Raw genomic sequence first — 20,459 nt, 5'->3', positions numbered from 1 at the left:
GAATCTACTGACTTCTTTTGGTTTGGAAAATCATGATGTCTCAATCATTTTGCTGGGTTCCCTCCATCATGGGATTTTGGCCCTTTCTCTACTCACTACACTTGGAATGCCATCCTCTAATGTCAACTGTTAACAAAATTTCAGTTGTTTTCATATGAAAAGTTTATTGCTTCATTCTTGTGACCAAATAATCCAAAGAGGAGTTCATCCCTGAGCTCTTACTGCCTGTTGTTTTAGCTGAAATCATGGTGCCTAAGGGTGCAGAAGAAAATCTATAAACATATTTTCCAGCTTGTTTTTCATCTGAATACAGGGCCTCAGATGCATAGCCCAAGGGAAGAAAGAGTTCCAGAATTCTCAGTGGCAGTGGAAGAGGTATAAGAAAGTGCTCAGAGTGTGACAGCTCTCTGCGTTACTGTGACAGCCTCACCCATCAACAAAGTTAGAAGCGCAGAGGGTCACAAACACTTGAGCTAAGTATAAACCTGCAGGACCCTGTGAGATCTGGATCCATCAGACTTATGTCTGAACAGACATGTGTGTTGGTGGGATGTTTTCTTTTGGTTATTATTTTCAGGATCTTGTTAAATCACAGTCATGCATATGCCTATAGCTCCACTGAGTGTTATTTCAGAATCAAAGAAGATTTTCACCATGAAGGAGATGTAACCATTGGTGTATTTTTCCCAGTTCATACTATGTACACAGTCAACAAAGTTTCACATCCTTATCTGCCAAACATTTACACCGACTTTCGCATACAGTAAGTGTTGTTGTTCATTTATGCTGTTTCAGATTTCATGTTACAAATGACCCAGGTGATATGTGTATTCAAGCTCCTATGCTTCTTATTTTTATCATGAAAAACCCTCTGCTAATCCAAAATTCCTTATTTAATTGTATGTTATTCTTCATTTATTTTCTATTCTCAAAGATGATACAATAAGTAGCCTGTTTTTTTATTGATCTTTGTTTCAAAATATGACAATTGAAATATTGGATCTTCCTTGGCCATGCCTTTACAGTCACATGTTTCTCATATTAGGTCTTCAGAGGGAGGATAGTTTTATCAAAGTTTACCTGGCTCTTCAGAACAGTCTAGAAGTCTATATGTACTCATGCAAAAAAAGGTGATGCCACCATAAGTTGTTACTATGGAGGGATGTGATAGTAGAGTAAGAAGTTTGCATATGCTAGATACCACTGATTTAGCAGTAAGGATGTCAGATTTAGAAGTTGGCAATAGTTTCTTCTTGTCAAAACAGCTATGCCTGTCTTCAAAATTTTTTAGTTAAATTAATTATTTACTAACATTTTACTACCAGAAGCATTTTTCTCTTTTGCATGTCTTTCCATGCATTTCTAACAAGTTTTTAATCTCATTTTCATGGATGTGGTCATAAGCAACATTGACAAGATTGTGGCCACTTAGGGTTGTTTCTTACTAAGTCAGAAATAAAGTTAAGTTTGTGGTAGGGAAATGTTTTTGTTACTACAAAAGAGTAATATGTGTGTGTTTCTCATTTTCCATTACTCCCTCAAAATCTTCCGTTGTAAAATACCTTTCCTAATTTTTTTGTACATGTTGAGGAACAAGAAATGTATGTATCTCAAAGCTAAAACTATTTTGTAAGGCTTCTGATTACTTTCTTTATTACGCTGAGAGAGTACATATATGTTTTCAAAGAGGGAATATGTCTGCTCTCTAAGTTTCTTTGTCTTTTTCATGCATATAATTTTTACATGCCTAGAAATGGTCATCTTAATTATCAAGATTACAAAGAATCTTAGCTGTGGGCAGGAATTTTTCTTCACTACTTTGGTTTTTGTGTGGTCTAAATTTTTAAACAGATTTTACTTTAGGGCTATTATAAATATTCAGATGATATGATATGCAAACATAAAATCATATATTAATTTCCAGATTAATGTAAGTTTTCTTTTGAGGCAACATGACTTAGTCTAATGGACTGCACATGATACAGACTTTACAAGACATTTTTACCTAAATGTTTGTGTGTGTCCATGGACCCTCATGCCTCAAGTCTCACATGCAGCTGAAAGATCATCTGTGGAAGGACAATTTAACCTTCCACCATGTGTGGGTCGACATCAAATTCATCCCATACTCAGTGCTAGGTTTTTTGCCCTAGGTGAAATATTTTTTTTCCATATGACAAATCCTGTTATACATGGTGCCTGTTATCCTTCCAAATTAAAATTGTTACTGTCTCTAGAAATTAAGGAGATGAAGAATATGTCTATCCCATTGTCTTTAAATTTTGGTTGACTAGATATGTCAAAGTAGATTACCCAAAATCTTCAAACATTTCTTATGTTAATAATGTGACAAAAATCCATTTATCACATGAATATTATCTTTTACAATTTGGATGTTAATAGTTTTTCCTCCTCTACTATAAATATGTGCCCTTTTGTGAGCAGTTTCACACATCAAAATCGAAAAGCATTTCCTTGCAGCTTATTCTAAAATACATTGAAGTGGTGTAGATGTAACCGACCGTCTTATTAAATAAGAAATACAGAGCCGATTCAGAGAAGAAAGCCAAGAGGTCAGAGCTAAGAGCCTCACCCTTCCTGCTTCAGTGATCGATCCTTTTCAGCCAAGAGAGCTCTCCTAAGGGGAGCTACTTCCTGTGTGTTTGTCTTTATAGCCTTTCTGCTCTGCCTTCTCATTGGTTGTAAACCCAAACACATGACTGCCCTCGTCACTACCTGTTTGTAGAGACTTCCAGGTCTTCTATGGTTGGTATTGAGATTAAAGCTGTGTGTCTCCAATGCTGGCTGTATCCTTGAACACAGAGATCTACCTAGCTCTGTCTACCAAGTGCTGGGATTAAAGGCGTTCGCCACCACCGCCACACTCTTGCTATGGCTCTAATAGGTCTGACCCCCAGGCAACTTTATTTATTAACATACAATTAAAATCACATATCAGTACAAATGAAATACCACCATACAGTGGGATTCTTGTTTTAAAATTTTTTATTACTTCATTTATTTTTGAAATTGTAATGTAATTGGAGTATTTCTCTTTTCCTTCCTTACTTCCAATCTTTGTCAGATAACTCTTCTTCCTCCCTTTCAAATTTATTGACTGTTTAAAAAATCATTAATATATAAACATAATGGTGCACATATATATACATGTTCCTAACTACAAACAGATCAGTCTACATTAATGTACTTCTATGCATAGTTTTGAGGATGACCATTTGATATTGGATATTTGATGGCTTTGCTTTTCCCTGTAGAAGACTATTTCTCTGACTTTTGATTTCCTTAGTTGCCTCCAGTCCTTTGTCTAGAAATAAGACCCTATGATCTTTCTCCCAGCCACTTTAGTATATCTATTATTGTATTCTTAATTCATATCATGTTCAGGCAGTCATGTTCATGAAACTTTCAGGATAAGACATTGATCATAAAATGTAAAAATTTTCAAACAAATAACCTAACTTGGAATGGCCAAGATTTATCAACATTGCTTTTTAATGATAACAATAAAAGCTTGCATTATCTTTTTAAGACAAATAGTTAAGAATAACACCATATATATATATATATATATATATATATATATATATATATATATATTGTATTTTTGTGGAATTGAAAAAAAGCAATAAAGAGATATAACTCTAAATTTAATTTCATGGAGCATAACTCAGACAGTAATGTCAGCTTTCATGTTTCCTCACAATCTGTCTTCCTTTTGTGTATTACCAGTGAAAATATCTCGATGCCTATCTATATCATGATTCTGAGCTCTTCCCTCCATTGCTGCCTGTGGCCTAATAATCAATCTCTTCTTTCCATGAATTGAAGCTCTGTGGCCTTTTCTCTTCATATGGGCACAGTGAATTTTGAATGCTCTCTACATCTTTGTATGGAGGTCTATGTGGACTGCATTAATTTATTAGAAATCCTTTCTTTGGTGTCCATTCTGTTGTATCCCCTGTGCTATGTTTATCCTCTCTTGGTACTTTTTATTAGTATGGAGATCTTATTTGCTAGCTCCTCTTTTCTTAGGGTGTTTCACAAAGAATGTGTAATCTGCCATGGTATTTTACAACACAGCAAGAAACTCACATACAACTAATCAGATACACACCAGTATACCTGGTGTAAGAATGTTTTTTGGTTCTCACAGAAGTGAATACTGATGGCTGTCATTGTTATTACTATGGGAATTCTTTTATTACTTACCTCAATGTGTCACTTGTAGAAATATATGTGTCTATCTATCACTGTATTCACATTCAGTAATAATTTGGACCATTTTAGACTGATTTTGTCTAATAAGATTAATAAATATTAATTTATCCAATGTCACTCTCATACCTAATGTAATTGAGTTAATAAATAATGACATCTATGATTTCCAGTTGAAATTAGGCAATGCAGGGACAATAATTCCTACAACCCATTCTCTGATTTCTGAACCTTTCAATATGTCTGTCCATCTTCTACAGCAATCATCCTGTGACAATATTGTACATCATAGGTTACTAAAATATATTTATGAAGAGAAAGAATCTTGTATTTTTATTTCTCACCATTTTTGCCATTTTTTATGTTTTTCATATTGGTCAAAATTTTTAAAAATTAATGTCCATGAAATATATTAAAATCCAAAACCAATTTTAACTAGTACATAAGAGATAGGATTGAACTTTCTTGTGTATAACAATAGTGAATATCCAGATCACAACATTTACATACTGGAGTATGTCATAACTTTCATTGGTTTTGAACGCAGCTGAGTGCTCATTCTCAAAATCCTAATTTCATTTTATTCTTTCTATTTCTTTTTTTTGGGGTTCTGGTCAGATCCTCACTATGCTTCTGTGATATCTTGGGCTCCCTTTCTGTTTCTCTGAAGTCATTTTCCCTGCAATGTGGCTTCTCCATCTCTGTCTGACCTCCATGTTTGATGAACTCAAGTACTTAAGCATGGCTGTCTTTCTTCTCTCTCCCATTGTCGTCTAACAAGAAACTGGTATGATGTACTCCAGACCTATCTCAGTGCATTTTCATTTTAAAAATCTAATAATAAAGCATTCAAGCAGCAAAAAACCCACATTTTGGTATCATATATGAACTTGACATAATTTTGATGTTCTATATATTGAAAAAACAGAGATCTAAAAAATACTGATCAGATTTTGTGATTAAATTTTTTATCCCATTATCATTGCTTAGTGGTTGGAGGCTTTGAGTATCTCTGCTGTCTTTACATGGAAAATACAACAGCGATTATGAATATAATATGCTCATAAAAATACATACATGTAAGAAATTCTCAAAATGCATGCATTCTATTTGTGTACACACACACACACACACACACACACACACACACACACACACACACACGCACACGCACACACACACATTCAAATCTTTCCATTAGGAACGATAACTTGGTTTCCACAATTTCTTGGTTTCCACTATGAAGGACTTTTGTGCCCATTTCCCTTCCAGTACATGTCTTTCTTTACTTATCATTTTGGTGTATCTGGCTGCTTTTTTGATGTTTAAATGCTTTCATGAATTAAGTGAGAGCTTAAGTACAGTGTGTTTTGACTATATTCACTCCTCCCCCCACTCCTTCCATATGTGCTCCTTTATACTAACCCTCCTTTTCACCCAATTTGACATTTCTTCTTTTTCCCCAAAGAATCCTGTCTATGTTTTGGTATTATTCATAAAACTGGAGCCTTCTCTTGACTATGGTAAACCTACTGGAGTTCAAAGCTTTGATAATAACTGACTATCACAAAATGTATCAAGGACAAAATCCCCACAGCTAGTGGTGTGATTTCACACAAAACTCTCTTCTCTATGCTTGAGGTTTTTTTTCTAGCATAACCTTTTGCAGCTCTGGTGCCCTTGATACTATGCATTTGTATCTACAATTACTCTGTTCTTTCTGGAAAATAATTTTCTTTTAATTATCTACATCCTCTGGAAGAACACTGAGATTTTTGTGCCTCAGAATAATGTGTGTTCCTCTTCTGAAGCCTAGCATTATCCAGTGCCCCATTCTCTCCAAAATGATCAGTTAGAGGTCTCTGTTAATTTACACCTACCAGCAGAGGTTTCTGTGACAAAAATGGATCAATGTTCTCATCTATGGTTTGAAAAATAAATTATTAGGAATCATGATAATTCTACATCTGTTTAGCATAATAATATTTTTTATCTCTCCTTGGGCTTATGGTTTTTTTTGTGTTCCAAATAACCATGCTATGAATGAATTTCTTCTCATGGAACATGCCCTCAATCCAAACAGAAAACTATTTGAATATTCATGTAACATTTCTTTTCCTATTGCATCAGAGGGCATGTCTTATTAGGTCAGTTATTTTTGCATCTTGCAGGGCATATAACTGGATAATGTTAACTAATTTTTATTTCTGGTTTGATGTATACAATTTAGTGTTTAGGGTATTCACCAGAGAAGAATTTTGGAACATGATTTAAGCCCATAGAAAACCTTTCTTATCTAGCCTGCAACTATACTGGGTGATCAGAATCCCAGGGTAGCATGGAGACTTTCTCAGGATGAGCTTTAAAGTACAAAAAAAAATGTTCTGTGTTAAAATACATCAGTTAACAAGAACAGTTAGCTAGAATTCAAATTACAGAAGCAAAAACAAGTTTAATACATTTAGAGTCTTTCTGAAAACTATGTGTGTTGTTTTCATTTTTATCAGGTGGTGCTCTCCATTTGCTGAGCTTTACAAGCTGAATGGCACTTCCACCATCCAGTCAGATGTGCTAAGCTCTGGAGGCCTACTAAGGACTGGGGCACTGCTACATTCACCACTGTTCTCAGGGAATGAGCCAAATCATGACTATTTATTTTATGATCCAATCAGAATGAGAGTTAGATGCCCAACCAGTGCTGATAGCAGAGTAGTTTGCCAGGGGGAGTAAACATTTTCACAATCATGCCAAGAACTTCTCTAATTGTTCCTGATCAGTTAATAAAGAGAAACGAGGTTTTTCCCAAATCCATACATACTTTCCTGTATTTCATGAGAATTCTAAGCCTCTCCAATTTTGTAGAAACATTTCTGCAAAGAAATCTTTTTTTTTAAAAATTCAGAAACAGGAACTTTTAATGCCTCTAAGTTCTGATCAACATATCTACTTAGTTTGGAAACAGTTAGATGAGCCATTGAGTCAAAACATTTGCATGTGTCCACCAAGTAGTCCCAGAGGCCCAGTAAAACTGCATATACAAATTATATATAAATCATCCCATTAGGCTGAATATCAGCTACCCAATAGGGTAAAGTGTGTAGGTTAAAAATTTGGGATATTAGATTTCTTTGTACCTTGTAAGTGTCCTAATGTTATTTAAGGCTACTCCCAGTCACTGTAAGTATGTCAGTCAATGGGCTGACAGTCTGTTTAATTCATATCCCTATGTAGTATGAGGGCATGGTCTAAGCATAACCAGCAATTCTGGCTGATTTTGGATGGGAGTGATATAACTCTATCCTTAAGGTCCCACCTGAAGAATAGAGTCTTATTTCTCAGGTTATTCCTAACTCCCAAAAACCTGAATAATTTTAAATCAAACTTTTTAGGACTCTCCGGTTTTACAATGGAAACTGCCTTGATGCTGGCAACTAGGGGACAAAGCCACAGAGAATGCATGTAATCATAAACTCTGTATTACTCTCTGAAAAGATAAACTCTCACGTCCTTCATTTCTCCAGGACAGCAAAACACTTAAAGTAGGCATCAGCAAGTAAAGATCAAGATTAGATAAAGGCTGCTGGTCTGTAGTCACATCAGATAATACCTTCCATTTATCTGTCATCCTCAATCTCCAGTCCAGTCCTGAGAGCACTGAAGCTTGGACTGTGACCCTGTGTTCGTACCTATAGTGAAAAACACAAGGTTCAGTAAGAGGTATAAGAGCAGGGAGTGCAAGAACCTGGGGACAAATGACACCTTATTATTAACAGGTCCATAGTTCAGAGACATTCCATTTGAGAATAGCATCTATGGCTTCCACTTTCTTTATCTTGGTGTGGTGGGTCTATGATGTAAGAGCACCTACATTCACCACCATATGAATAGAGAGAATGAAATTGTAGGGTCCTTAACTGATTAGCTCCATTGTCCCTTTGGCTATTCACTTGACACAGAGGATATCACTGTACTTAAGCAAGGTGAAATTGGTGGTGGACTCAGAAGATGACTGAGTATCTAGTACCTCAGATAATTCAGTGAATACCCTGTGTGGAGAACTGGAATGCCTTTAGTGACTTGATAAGGGAATGATTAAAGTGTTTTGTCAACTGCTTGTCTCTGAGCCTTGGAAGCAGGTAGGGAATTCTTCCAAATATAATCTCATGGGTAGTTAATCCCTCCCTATATGGGAAACAGTAAACTGAGGAACAGTAAAGGCAGAAGCCTATCCACCTTTTTCTGGATGCTAATGAGAATTTTGTTGGAGTTTCATTTGATGTCCTGTTCATTCTTTCTGCCAGTTCAGAACTCTGAGGTCTAGATACACAGTGAAGTTTCTGCTCTATGTCTAAAGCCATAGCTATTATTTAAGAGGGTTTGAGATATGATAATCAGGATATTGTTGGACCCTATTGCTAGAAGGCAGTCAAACTGGAACACTCATTTATGCCTGATCTTTTTAGCTATTTGAGTACTTTTAGCAAATGTGGGGAACACTTTTAACCACTGAAAAACGGTATCTTTAAGAAAGTTGCAAGTATTTTTTCCTTCCCCAGCAAGCCAGATCTTGTTTGAAATCAGTTTTTCCAACGTTTGACGGGGTGTTGTTCTTTCATTTGGATCCCTTCCTGGGTAAGGACTCTCTGTTTTCAATTTACTTTAACACAATCCTGGAATATCGCTGAGATAAACCATGGTAGTGAGTCGCATATAGGTATAACAAACATTGGTCTGAACAAACCTCTGGTAAAGGTTTGTTACCAGAATCCAGCTAGTTATTTCTGAGAGAATGAACTTTTCCTCTGGTACCTTCCAGAAAACAGATAGGTGATGAAGGAATGTCTTTCTGTATACTACAAATATGTGTTGTTCTGATTGGTTGACAAATAAAGCCATTTGGTTTATGGCAAAGCAGCTTAGAGGCAGTGGGAAATTCAAAGAGAGAAATAGGAAGAAGGCAGAGAGAGACACCAGCGAGTCACTGAAGGAGCAACATTTAATGGGACGCGGGTAAAGCCACAGAATATATGATTATGCATAGATTAATAGTTATGGGCTAATTTAAGATATAAGAGCTAGTTAGCAAAAACCTTGAGCAATGGCCATGCAGTTATAATTAATATAAACCTCTGTGTGTTTACTTGGGGGATGCAAGTGGGAGAGATTTGTCCCAACTGCCATCAGGCCAGGACATAGGAAATCTCCTAGCTACATATAGTTTTTTACTGACCATTTTTCTTTGCCCTGCAGTCTCAGGTAGCACTGTTTGTGGTATGTGTCATCAGAACATCAATAAGTTTTAGTGTCAGCTGTCAGACAGTGAGTTAAACTGTGTGCCCATGGAGGACAACAATTTCTAGGGGAATCCACATAGTCTGTAGGAGGGCCTAGATTTTTTAATGTCCTTTTTTTCCAGCAGTAAGAAACCATCTTTCTCTATAGATCACACAGTTGACATACCCACTTGTAAAATCATATCAACTGATGGACCATGTATATTTTAGTGGAGTTTCCTTTTCCCCATATGAGATACTGAGCTAGAACAATCAGTTCCTCTTCCTGGGATGAGGTTCCTGGTTTAAGCACAAATAATTTTATTAAAAGTACATATTGCATCTCCAACATTCCTGGTTTCATCATTGATCTGTTGACAGTCTTGTCTGAGTACCTGTAGGTCATTGTGAGGCATTTACCCAACCACCCCCACAGTTCCCCAGAGTTTTCTTGAGTGTGAGCAGCAGGAAATATTAGATATAAGGATTTATTGCAGAGAATATCGTGGAGATAAACAGATAGAAAATAAAGGATAGCCTCGAGAGGGCCTGGAACCTATTCCAAAGGGCCCCGACTGTTTCTGCCCCAGGGTTTTTATAGAGACGCCAAGGGGTGGAGCAAAAGACCTCCTCCCCCAGCACAGCCAAGTGCAGACCATCTCAGACACCTGCACTCAGGCCCGTGGTCCTAATCATCCTCTATGCAGACATGCTGGGTAAAGCCACGAGGAAACCGAGAACGGGCTCCCACAGGTCATTACCAGGCAAGAGGGATAGCTGGATTGATGACAAACTGAACTCAAGTTTGGGCCAGGAGTAGAGTCTTGTACTAGGTCAAACAGTCATTAAACAGTTGATGAATTTTTTTCCTCAGTATGGTTATAGGGTCCAATCATTTGGATTGATGTATCACAGGGAATTTCCATGGTCCCAACATTTGGGTAAAACGCCTTTGTCTTTTGTGTCATGCTTTGGCAATGAAAAGGCTTTGGGGCATCTGGAAGTTCTAGGGCTTGAGCCAAAATCAGATATAAGTTTAAAGCCTTGAATGTCTTTCATTTAGTCTCAGACAAGATTAGGGTCTTAGTTCTCCTACTTGGTGCTTATGTATAGGCATTGCAGTTTCCACAAACACTGAAATACCTAGCTATACCCAGGAATTCTGGGATCTGTGCTTTAGTCTTTGTAGTTGGAATCTGCAGTTCTGTGTGGCCTGTAATTTCCTCAGGTATGTTTTTATTCAATCTCTGCAGTTATAATTTTAAAATACACCAGTTGGTTCTGGCCCTGGTATTTGCCATTGAGGAGATCAACAGGAACCCTCATCTTTTACCAAACATATCTCTGGGATTTGACTTCTATAATGTCCCATACAGTGAGAAAAACATTCTTATGAATGTTCTTTTTTGGCTCACAGGCCTGAGTAACCTTCGCAGTCTTCACTGTAATTATAACTGTTTAAAGGAGAGAAAGACAACTGCTGTAATAACAGGACCATCGTGGGTAAAATCTGCCCATATTGGGACACTGCTTCAGCTCTACAAATTTCCACAGGTGAGGAGTTGTATGGGATAAAAAATGCAGATCTCCTTTGCTGACATTTCAGGTGTGTCCATAGGTAAAAAGTTATAATTGGATTAGTTAGATATCAATGACAATTATCCAGACAATTGGAGATGGATCTCTATTTCAGTCACTGGGAAAAGAAAGGGGAGGTTGCAGTACAAAGAGGATTAATAAAAATAGAAAATAGGCCAGTAATTTTCTAAAATCTCTCATAGAAATTTGTTTTCAAATCAGGGTGAATCCATCATTTTGCTACCATTTCCACCTGTTTCTGCAGAACAAGGATTGTGCATAATGCCATTGTTCTTTCTCTTGTTTCCATTTTTTTTCTCTTCAGCTCACTGTTGGTCCTTTTGAGCCTATCTTCAGTGACCGAAGTCAGTTTACTTCTCTCTACCAGATGGCCCTCAAAGGAACAACTCTGTCTCTTGCCATGGTCTCTTTGATGCTTCATTTTGGCTGGACCTGGATTGGACTGCTTGTGCCAGATGATCACAGAGGGACTCAGTTTCTAGAAGATATAGGAGAAAAGATGGAGAAAAATCAAGTCTGCATAGCTTTTGTTGAAAGGATCCAAAGCACCTGGAATTCATTTTCATATAAATACTGGAAAAGTCTTGGCATCATCCAGGAAACATTGGCCAATATTATCATCATTTATGGTGACAATGATTTGTTACAAGGTTTAATGACAAATCTAGGGCAACAAATTTTGACAAGAAAAGTCTGGGTCATGACCTCTGAGTGGGATGTTACTAATATTGCTGATTATTTCTTGCTGGATTCATTCCATGGAAGTCTCATTTTTTCACAACACCATGCGCAGGTGGCTGAATTTAAAAATTTTATCCAAACAGTTAATCCTTATAAATACTCAGAAGACAATTACCTTCCTAAATTGTGGTTTTTGTTCTTCAAGTGCTCATTTTCAGAGCTTGATTGTCATCTTTTGGAGAACTGCCAACCCAATGCTTCCTTGGAATTACTGCCTAGACATATGATTGACATGGTAATGAGTGAAGACAGCTACAATACATACAAGGCTGTCTATACTGTGGCCCATAGTCTCCATGAGATGAGTCTTCAGCAAGTACAAATGCAACCATTTGGAAATGGGGAAAGAATGGTGTTCTTCCCCTGGCAGGTAATATTCCTTCCATTGTATTAGAGCATCAACAATGTGAAATTTTGACAGTCTTCAGAGGCACCAAACTAGGTATTACATATTTCAGAATTTTACATAGAGTATATGTATGTATACATTCATATACACGTGTGTGTGTGTATTTGTGTGTGTGTATGTTTGTGTGTCCATCCACAGGAGATTCTTCATGTGTTATCCTATCTTCCATGTCAGTGCAGATTTTTCTGTTCATGTTGCTGTGGAATAAGGTGCTAGTGGCACAGAGGAAATGATTTTAATGAATATAAAAATTGTGTCACAAATAGCTGCACAATTTTTTTTCATTGTAATGATTATACCAGAAACCTAAGAATTTTCTTAGTGAAACAATGAAATCATTATCCCAAGTTGTTAGTACATAAATGATTTCTTTTAACTACTATTTAGTCGTAAGTACCCACATTTTACTCAATTAACTTTGGGATGAACCCTGTGTGTAAATGGGTATAGCTCTTTTAAATAAATTGAGATTTGCTTCAATCAGTACTCACCGATTCCATTCTTAAGTTTGTATAGAAGATGTTCTTGAGGCTGAGTGTTCCCCAGTTGTAGAATTGTATCCCATTTACATAGGTCACCATTGCTGACCTTCAATGATACCTACATTATTATCATATCCTACAACACAGATTATGAACATGGAGAGTTACTCTATAATCCATTAGTGGTCAAACTTTCAGACCTACATTAAAACATGTTCTTGCATCACTTTCAGCTTCATCCTTTCTTGAGGAATGTCCACATGGGAGCCAATATGGCTTTAGAATGGAAACAGAAGTTAGATGATGATAAGTATGATATTCTCAACTTTTGGAATTTTCCAAAGGGTCTTGGACTTAAAGTGAAAGTAGGAAATTTTTTTCCCAATGCTCCACAGAGTCAACAGTTAACTTTATCTGAGAAGATGATACGATGGCCAGAAAGATATTCAGAGGTGGGTTATATATTATCTCAATGCATTAAACTTATCATAATAATACAAATATATCCTCCAGTAAAACAACTTCTACTTTTGAAATTAAATCCCAGTACTATAAAATTCCCAGTAGTCAAAGACAAAAAAATAACTACTAAAAGACAGTGCTTTATAATCCCCTGATTATTTAAAAAAGGACTTTTTAAGCTTTAAATGTCTGCTAATATTCAGCAGTGCATGGGTTAAATTTTGTCAATTTGAAACAAATTAAGTACACCTGAGAAGTGGTATATGCAATCCTCATAATATCTCACAGGACACTCTGATGTAGAAAATCTCTACATTCACAACAGAAAGCTGAATAAGTTATATTTTCTTGCTAATATCAAACACCATCACCAGAAGTGACTTTTGGAAAAAAGAGTTTATCTGACTTATGGTTCTGGAGTTTCGAGTGTCCTTTATACTCAGGAGGCATGCCAGTGTGTCACATTAGTGGAGAGATGGGTAGGAAGCTGAAAATAAAATGTCTCAGTCCACACACTGGAGGCAGAGAGTGAATACTGAAATTAGGTGAGGATCATAAATTTTCAAAATCTCCAACCACTGAAATAATTCTGCCAATAAGTCTACAACGCTTAAAGTTGAAATAACTCTCAAGATAGCACTACCATTGAGGAAATATAGAGTCACATATCTGAGTTTATAATTGCCACTTTTCATTCAAACCAATACACAATGTCTCTATTAGAATTCCTTCACTGTATCTAAAATTTGAGTAGTTCATCTTGATTCTATACTTAAAATTACAGAAGATAAACAGTTATCATTTCTTTTATGCACCCCTTGAATTGAAATACTATAGCGTGCATGTATTTATGTTAATACTTTTTCTGCTACTGAAGATACATACATACCTAATGTAACTTAAGCAAGTGTTTCTTTTGGATGACAGTATGAGCCTTCAGCCCTTATCTTTGGAAATTTATTGCTCTAGGAGCATGAGGTTCCTGATGACATCATATTCTCAGTCAATAGAAAAAAAGTGAATACAATGAATCACCTTTTTCTCATTCTTAATTCTGAGAAAACAGCCTACAGAATGATGATGCTCACTCTTAGAGAAAATCCTTTAAACTTTTCTTTAGAAACACTCACAGGGATGTCCAACAATTTGTTTACATGGTGAATATGAGTCCTGTTAAGTTGACATGCAAGACTTACAATCATGGTGGAACTAAAAGTTTCTCAATGCATTAGAAACCAAGGTCAGAGACAAGATCCATCTGGAAGGACCACATGACCTTTTATGTCATGTCTTCTATGACCTCTGTACATCAAAATTGTCCCTATCTCATTATGATCCAAACTGTCTAATAATGGGATAATCCTCAGACCAATTTTGTATAGATCACAGATGCTAAATTCCTTTTCTACTTTTATAGGAATAAAACTTGCAAATTAATTATGTGATACTAAAAATATTATTGAGACTTTCTTTCCTTTTTGGTGACAGGGTTTCTCTGTGTAGCTTTGTGCCTTTCCTGAAACTCACTTGGTGACCAGGCTGGCCTCGAACTCACAGAGATTTGCCTGGCTCTGCCTCCCGAGTGCTGGGATTAAAGGTGTGTGCCACCACCGCCCAGCTTGAGACTTTCAATAAACCATGAGAATTTGCTAACTTGGCTCCAATTTTTCTCAGACTCCTCATTCTGTGTGCAGTGAGAGCTGTGGGCCTGGATTCAGGAAAATTATCCGAGAGGGCAAGGCTGTTTGCTGCTATGATTGCACTCCTTGTGCAGACAATGAGATTTCCAATGACACAGGTAAGAATAAATCTTCCAGGAATGGTTCCACATTTCTATAGGATTCTGCATTATCTTAAAACCTGAAAAATATCTAGAGAAAAGTCAGAAAAATGTATTCCTTCTCTTATTTAGGATATGAAATGTTTATCACCATGTCTTGAAATAGTGCAGAGTAGGCACAGAAATTTATAATTGATTTACATTTATGATCAACTTCATCTATTGTTTCCTGTAGGAAACCCCTTTTCTCTGTACTAATCAATATGCTTTATTTCCCCACATAATTTAACACATAATAATAAATTACACAAATTGAATATTTTCCTAACAGTATTTTAATAATGATTAGAACTCACATAAATGAAGGATAGGTTATTTTAATAATGATTCTTCCCACCAAGAACAGAAAATTAGCAATTTGTGTTTAATATCCCCACTATATAATTATTGACTGTAGAGCATAACTAACATTTCAATTTTCCTTAATGAATAGGATTATGTCCATTTTTATGCTCCAATTCTGAGAAACCATATATAAAACAATATCCTCAAAGCAGTTCAAACGGTCTGTTACTGAGAGTTGTACCAAGACCTAAGAGCTGCAATGGAATATAAAATCTCCATTTAGAAGAAGAGGTCCTGAACATATTCACAGCATATTTCATTGGGAAGACAAATCTTTAAAAGCTCGTATTTCCATACATAATACTAAATTTGTGACCGGGTTTATTTCAATTTTGAAATTTTGAAATGTTTTCTACTCTTTGAGAATTTCATACTATGTATTTGGATCATATTCATACCCTCCCAAATCTTCCACTTTCCTACCTAACTTCTTTTCTCTCTTGTTAAAAAAATTAAGAAGAACTCATTGAATTCAGTTTCTGCTACCCAAATACTCTTTGGAGTGCAATCACGGATGGAATATGGACTAATTCCTCCTGCCACATTCCTAAAGTTTAAAGTGTCTTTCCATTATAACAGCTATGAGGTCAAATAACTTCTCAGTTAAGTGTAGTATTTTATGCCAACTCTCAATACATAATGATATTTGGTCTGCCCTGAGCTTTCACATGTTATATGCATGGTATCAAACCTCAAATTTATATATTCAACTGCCCAGCTGTGTCTGCAAGTTTCTATTACCTTGAAGTATTTCAGGACTTCTGATTTTTACATTCTTTCTGCAACTTCTTTCATGGATTTCCCACACTGAGATGTAAAAGACTGTGCCCTCAAGCTGTTATTCAAAAAAACCCCAAATTTTTAGTGAATATGCATGCACAAATTCACACACACACACACACACACACACACACACACACACACACACACACACACACACTCACATTGTCATTTTTCTTCCATGTATCATTTGCCTTTAGTAAGGAATGTAGTTATATATGTTAGTCCTCCATTAAAACTTAGAAAACTAAAACAAAATGCACACCTCCATATAAATGAGAAGGAAATAACAGAGACTGAGGTTATATCTTGAAAGTAGGTCCTCAGAACAGATATAACAATGTGTCACGATAGCTGAAGGAAACATTATTTACAAGGTATATAGAAATAAGTTTTATTCTACTAAAGTGAGTTCAATAATATGTTAATAATATTTGTCAACAAAATAAAATTGAAAATCTGGTGATTAGTTTCTTTTTAAAATCATACAAAAAATGACAATGGAAAACTGGCGTGCATAAATCACTGTTCTTGTACTTCAAATACTATAACACTGTTTTATTTCATACCATAAAACTGTCTCAATAGTTCTGACCTTTCCCCAGTTTGAATGACGACTATTCACTAGTGCACTAGTCAAGCTTGTAGCAATGTAGTAATGCCTATTCACTAAAGCTTCCACAGAGAAGAGTCAATATTAGAAAACAGGAAGCATTTTATAATGATAAGAAAATTGAGACCCTATGTTTAAGAAGAGTACTTTTAGGAAAATAATTTCAAGAGCATACTCCTTCTTTTGCACTATTCAAATTAATAATGTGGTATGACTTATGATGTGGTTTCAGAAATAAAGTATGTTTATGTATTGTAATTCAGTATTCAAACAACTTCCAAAAGTGATACACCAATAGCACAAGAACCCTGAAAGTATATAAGAGAGAAAACTGTACGGTGTATTTAATTTACATCACTATAAAGAAGATGGGTTGTATAAGAAGCTACTAGTAATTGCCGGGCGGTGGTGGCACATGCCTTTAATCCCAGCACTCGGGAGGCAGAGCCAGGCGGATCTCTGTGAGTTCGAGGCCAGCCTGGACTACCAAGTGAGTTCCAGGAAAGGCGCAAAGCTACACAGAGAAACCCTGTCTCAAAAAACCAAAAAAAAAAAAAAAAAAAAAAAAGAAGCTACTAGTAATTGATAACTATGACCAAAAGAGGAACATCACTTTTTCTTTAAGGTTGTGGACTCTGATGTGGACTCCGAAATGCTACCCATATTCCAGTTGTTGCCCCCATGTATGTAAATACTAGCATCACTGAATAGACTCAGTGAGTATTAAAATATAAAAAGAAGAGATAAGAGAGCACATTAAGTTGGAAAATAAAAGTGGGAGAAGTTGAAGAATGGAGCAAGAGGAAAGAGGGCTGAGTTGTATCAACACACTTTATAAGTTCACATAAATAATAACTGAAATATCAGATAAGGAAGTTGGGTGGTATAAATATGAAAATGTTCACTACAGAGTTTGTGTTTCTTTGTCCCTGATAAAACAGGAAAGTGATATAGATAGTAGTTCTGTCCAAAAGTACAGAAAAATGGCTTAGAATAAAAGGGATAACTTCAGCTTGGATTAAATCTCACCTCATTTCTGATCAGATATGGAAAAGTGCATGAAGTGTCCAGAGAGTCATTATGCAGAGACAGAGAAGAAACACTGCCTCCAGAAAGCTGTGAGTTTTCTTAACCATGAGGACCCCTTGGGGATGTCTCTCACAACCATAGCTCTGTGCTTCTCTGTACTCACAACTGTGGTTCTTGGAATCTTTGTGAAGCACAGAGACACTCCAATTGTCAAAGCTAATAATAGGACCCTTAGTTACACACTTCTTATCACACTCACTGTCTGTTTCCTATGTTCATTGCTCTTCATTGGCCATCCCAACAACGCAACCTGTATCCTGCAGCAGATCATATTTGGAGGTGCTTTCACTGTGGCTCTTGCCACTGTGTTGGCCAAAGCTATCACTGTGGTTATTGCCTTCAAGGTTACTTTTCCAAGGAGAGTGGTGAGGTGGTTAATAATATCAAAGGCTCCGAACTTCATCATCCCCATATGTGCTCTGATCCACCTTGTCTTCTCTGGAATCTGGCTAGGGACCTCTCCTCCCTTCCTTGACCAAGACTATCATGCTGAACATGGACATATCATCCTTGTGTGTAACAAAGGCTCAGATTTTGCCTTCCTTGGAATACTGGGATATCTCTGCTCCTTGGCACTTGGGAGTTTTACAATGGCTTTCATGTCACGCAATCTGCCAGACACATTCAATGAAGCCAAGTTCCTGTCATTCAGCATGCTGGTGTTCTTCTGTGTGTGGATCACATTCCTCCCTGTCTACCACAGCACCAAGGGGAAGGTCATGGTGGCTATGGAAGTCTTCTCTATCTTGGGTTCTAGTGCAGCCCTCCTTGGCTTCATTTTTGTCCCTAAGTGCTATATTATCTTAATAAGGCCAGATAAGAACTCAGTTCATCATATCAGGAACAGGCCACATTCTAGAAGGAATAACCCTGTCAAAACCTAGTTTAAAACTCAACATAGTAATCATATTAAACATGATTTCAAAGATGAAGTCCAGTTGATCTCTTCTGAAAATATGTGTTATGCAGTTAGAGTAAGGGTTTGATCCTTTGTGCTTTTACATGGTCGTCTGATTATAGGAAAATTTCTGTCTACAGTCATCCAATTGTATTAGAGCCTCTTTGTACTGGAGCTATTGGAGTTATCCACACTTGAAATCCAGTTTGCATTTTCATAAGAGCAGGACCTCAGTATGTATCTGGGCTTGTCTGAAACCTCCTATAATATAGATTGCTAAATTCATGTTATTTATTTAAATTGCTTGAAAGCATCAAGTATATTCTCTTTTCCAATTTACTCATCACGTTTTAAATTTTGAAAGTTTATCCTAGTAAAATTTTATCTTGTCTTTCAGTAACAGTGGTAAAATATGTAGATCAAAATTTTATTTTATATTCAAATTTTAATATAACAGATTTTTACAAGAACATCCACCTTGTAAAGTCTCAAGGCTCTTCACTAAATTATTATGCTTTCATTCATGTTTATGTAATTATACTGAAGAATATGGGATTTTCAAAAGGTAAATATAATCTTCTTGAACATAATATTTCATCAGTCATTGAATAATATGTTGCATGCTAAGTTAGAATGTAGACTTACTTCGAATTATATTTTATTACCCAATGTCAAATGTCAGTCAACCAGAACAAGTAACTAGGTCTAACTACATGTATCCCTTATTTGCCCTCATATGATGTATGTCACATTTCCACCTGTTTTAAGTCTAGCTAACTACCCCGCCCAGTTCCCTTTTAATATGGGAATTTCACATCATTTATCTGAATGCTTCTTCTAATTAACTGCTTTTCCTTGAATTAGTATATACTCTTCATTTAAAATCATGAATAGGTTACAACGTGCCACTTTCTTATTACATATTTCTCCAGAATTCATCACCACTTCATACAAATACATACAATATATGAAGTAAAATATTTTCTATTTCCACATCATTAAATAAACACAAAATTGTATAAAATTGTTAGACTTTTACTACTGTGAGTTTTGTCCAAGCTGTGGTGACTTTTTGCTTTTACGTGTATATACCAGGCTAAGGAGGTTTCACAAATGCTACTGTTAGCTGTAATTGAATATAATTACTGTTGTCAAGAGGGAAACCAACCCTAGTTATGGAAAACAAAGCAACACCCAAGAACTATTAAAGTCTTGCATCTCAGAGGAGAAGCTACAATTGCCATTTTACTAAATTAGCATAGTCCCGAAACATTCTAAATATTTGTTCTCATATACAATTAAGTCTATTCTTCAGATCTCTTTAAGGATATGTCATATTGAAAGAGATGCATAAAATTATACATGGCCACAAGCAATCAAATTGAATAATTGTATATCCCAGTTCCCATTGATACATTTGCAGTAAATACTTCCCTAAGGTTCAGGTTTCATTGATGAAGATGGGACAGAAAGAATCTAAGTGCCTGAGGACCTGCGAGTTTGCTGTGAGATTATGTCTCTTAGGAATGTTATACATTATCCATAAAGACACATAATGTCTGATCAGCATGACTTCATAAATATGAGCTGAATTAGGAACACAGCAATAGGCATGCATATGTGAATGGCAAACCTCATTAGACCTCAACAATACAAGGATTATAGGGAACAAAGTAAAGCTGACAGAGGAAG

At 36.2% G+C, this 20,459-nt stretch overlaps 1 protein-coding gene across 1 annotated transcript; it reads left to right on the top strand.

The window, feature by feature from the left end:
- The first annotated feature begins 68 nt into the window (after nt 1-68).
- On the top strand, nt 69-18,753 carry LOC128095601 (vomeronasal type-2 receptor 116-like). Its single transcript, XM_052714720.1, has 7 exons — nt 69-146; nt 624-763; nt 10,763-11,063; nt 11,413-12,219; nt 12,974-13,192; nt 14,877-15,000; nt 17,825-18,753. Exons 1-7 carry the CDS (start codon nt 69-71, stop codon nt 18,751-18,753), a joined length of 2,598 nt encoding a protein of 865 aa, XP_052570680.1.
- Nucleotides 18,754-20,459: the final 1,706 nt, after the last annotated feature.

The sequence above is a fragment of the Peromyscus californicus genome, unplaced genomic scaffold (genome assembly GCF_007827085.1).
Source record: "Peromyscus californicus insignis strain IS unplaced genomic scaffold, ASM782708v3 Scaffold_4__1_contigs__length_199733344, whole genome shotgun sequence".
Taxonomy (NCBI): Eukaryota; Metazoa; Chordata; class Mammalia; order Rodentia; family Cricetidae; genus Peromyscus; species Peromyscus californicus.
This window is presented reverse-complemented; position numbering and strand designations above follow the sequence as displayed.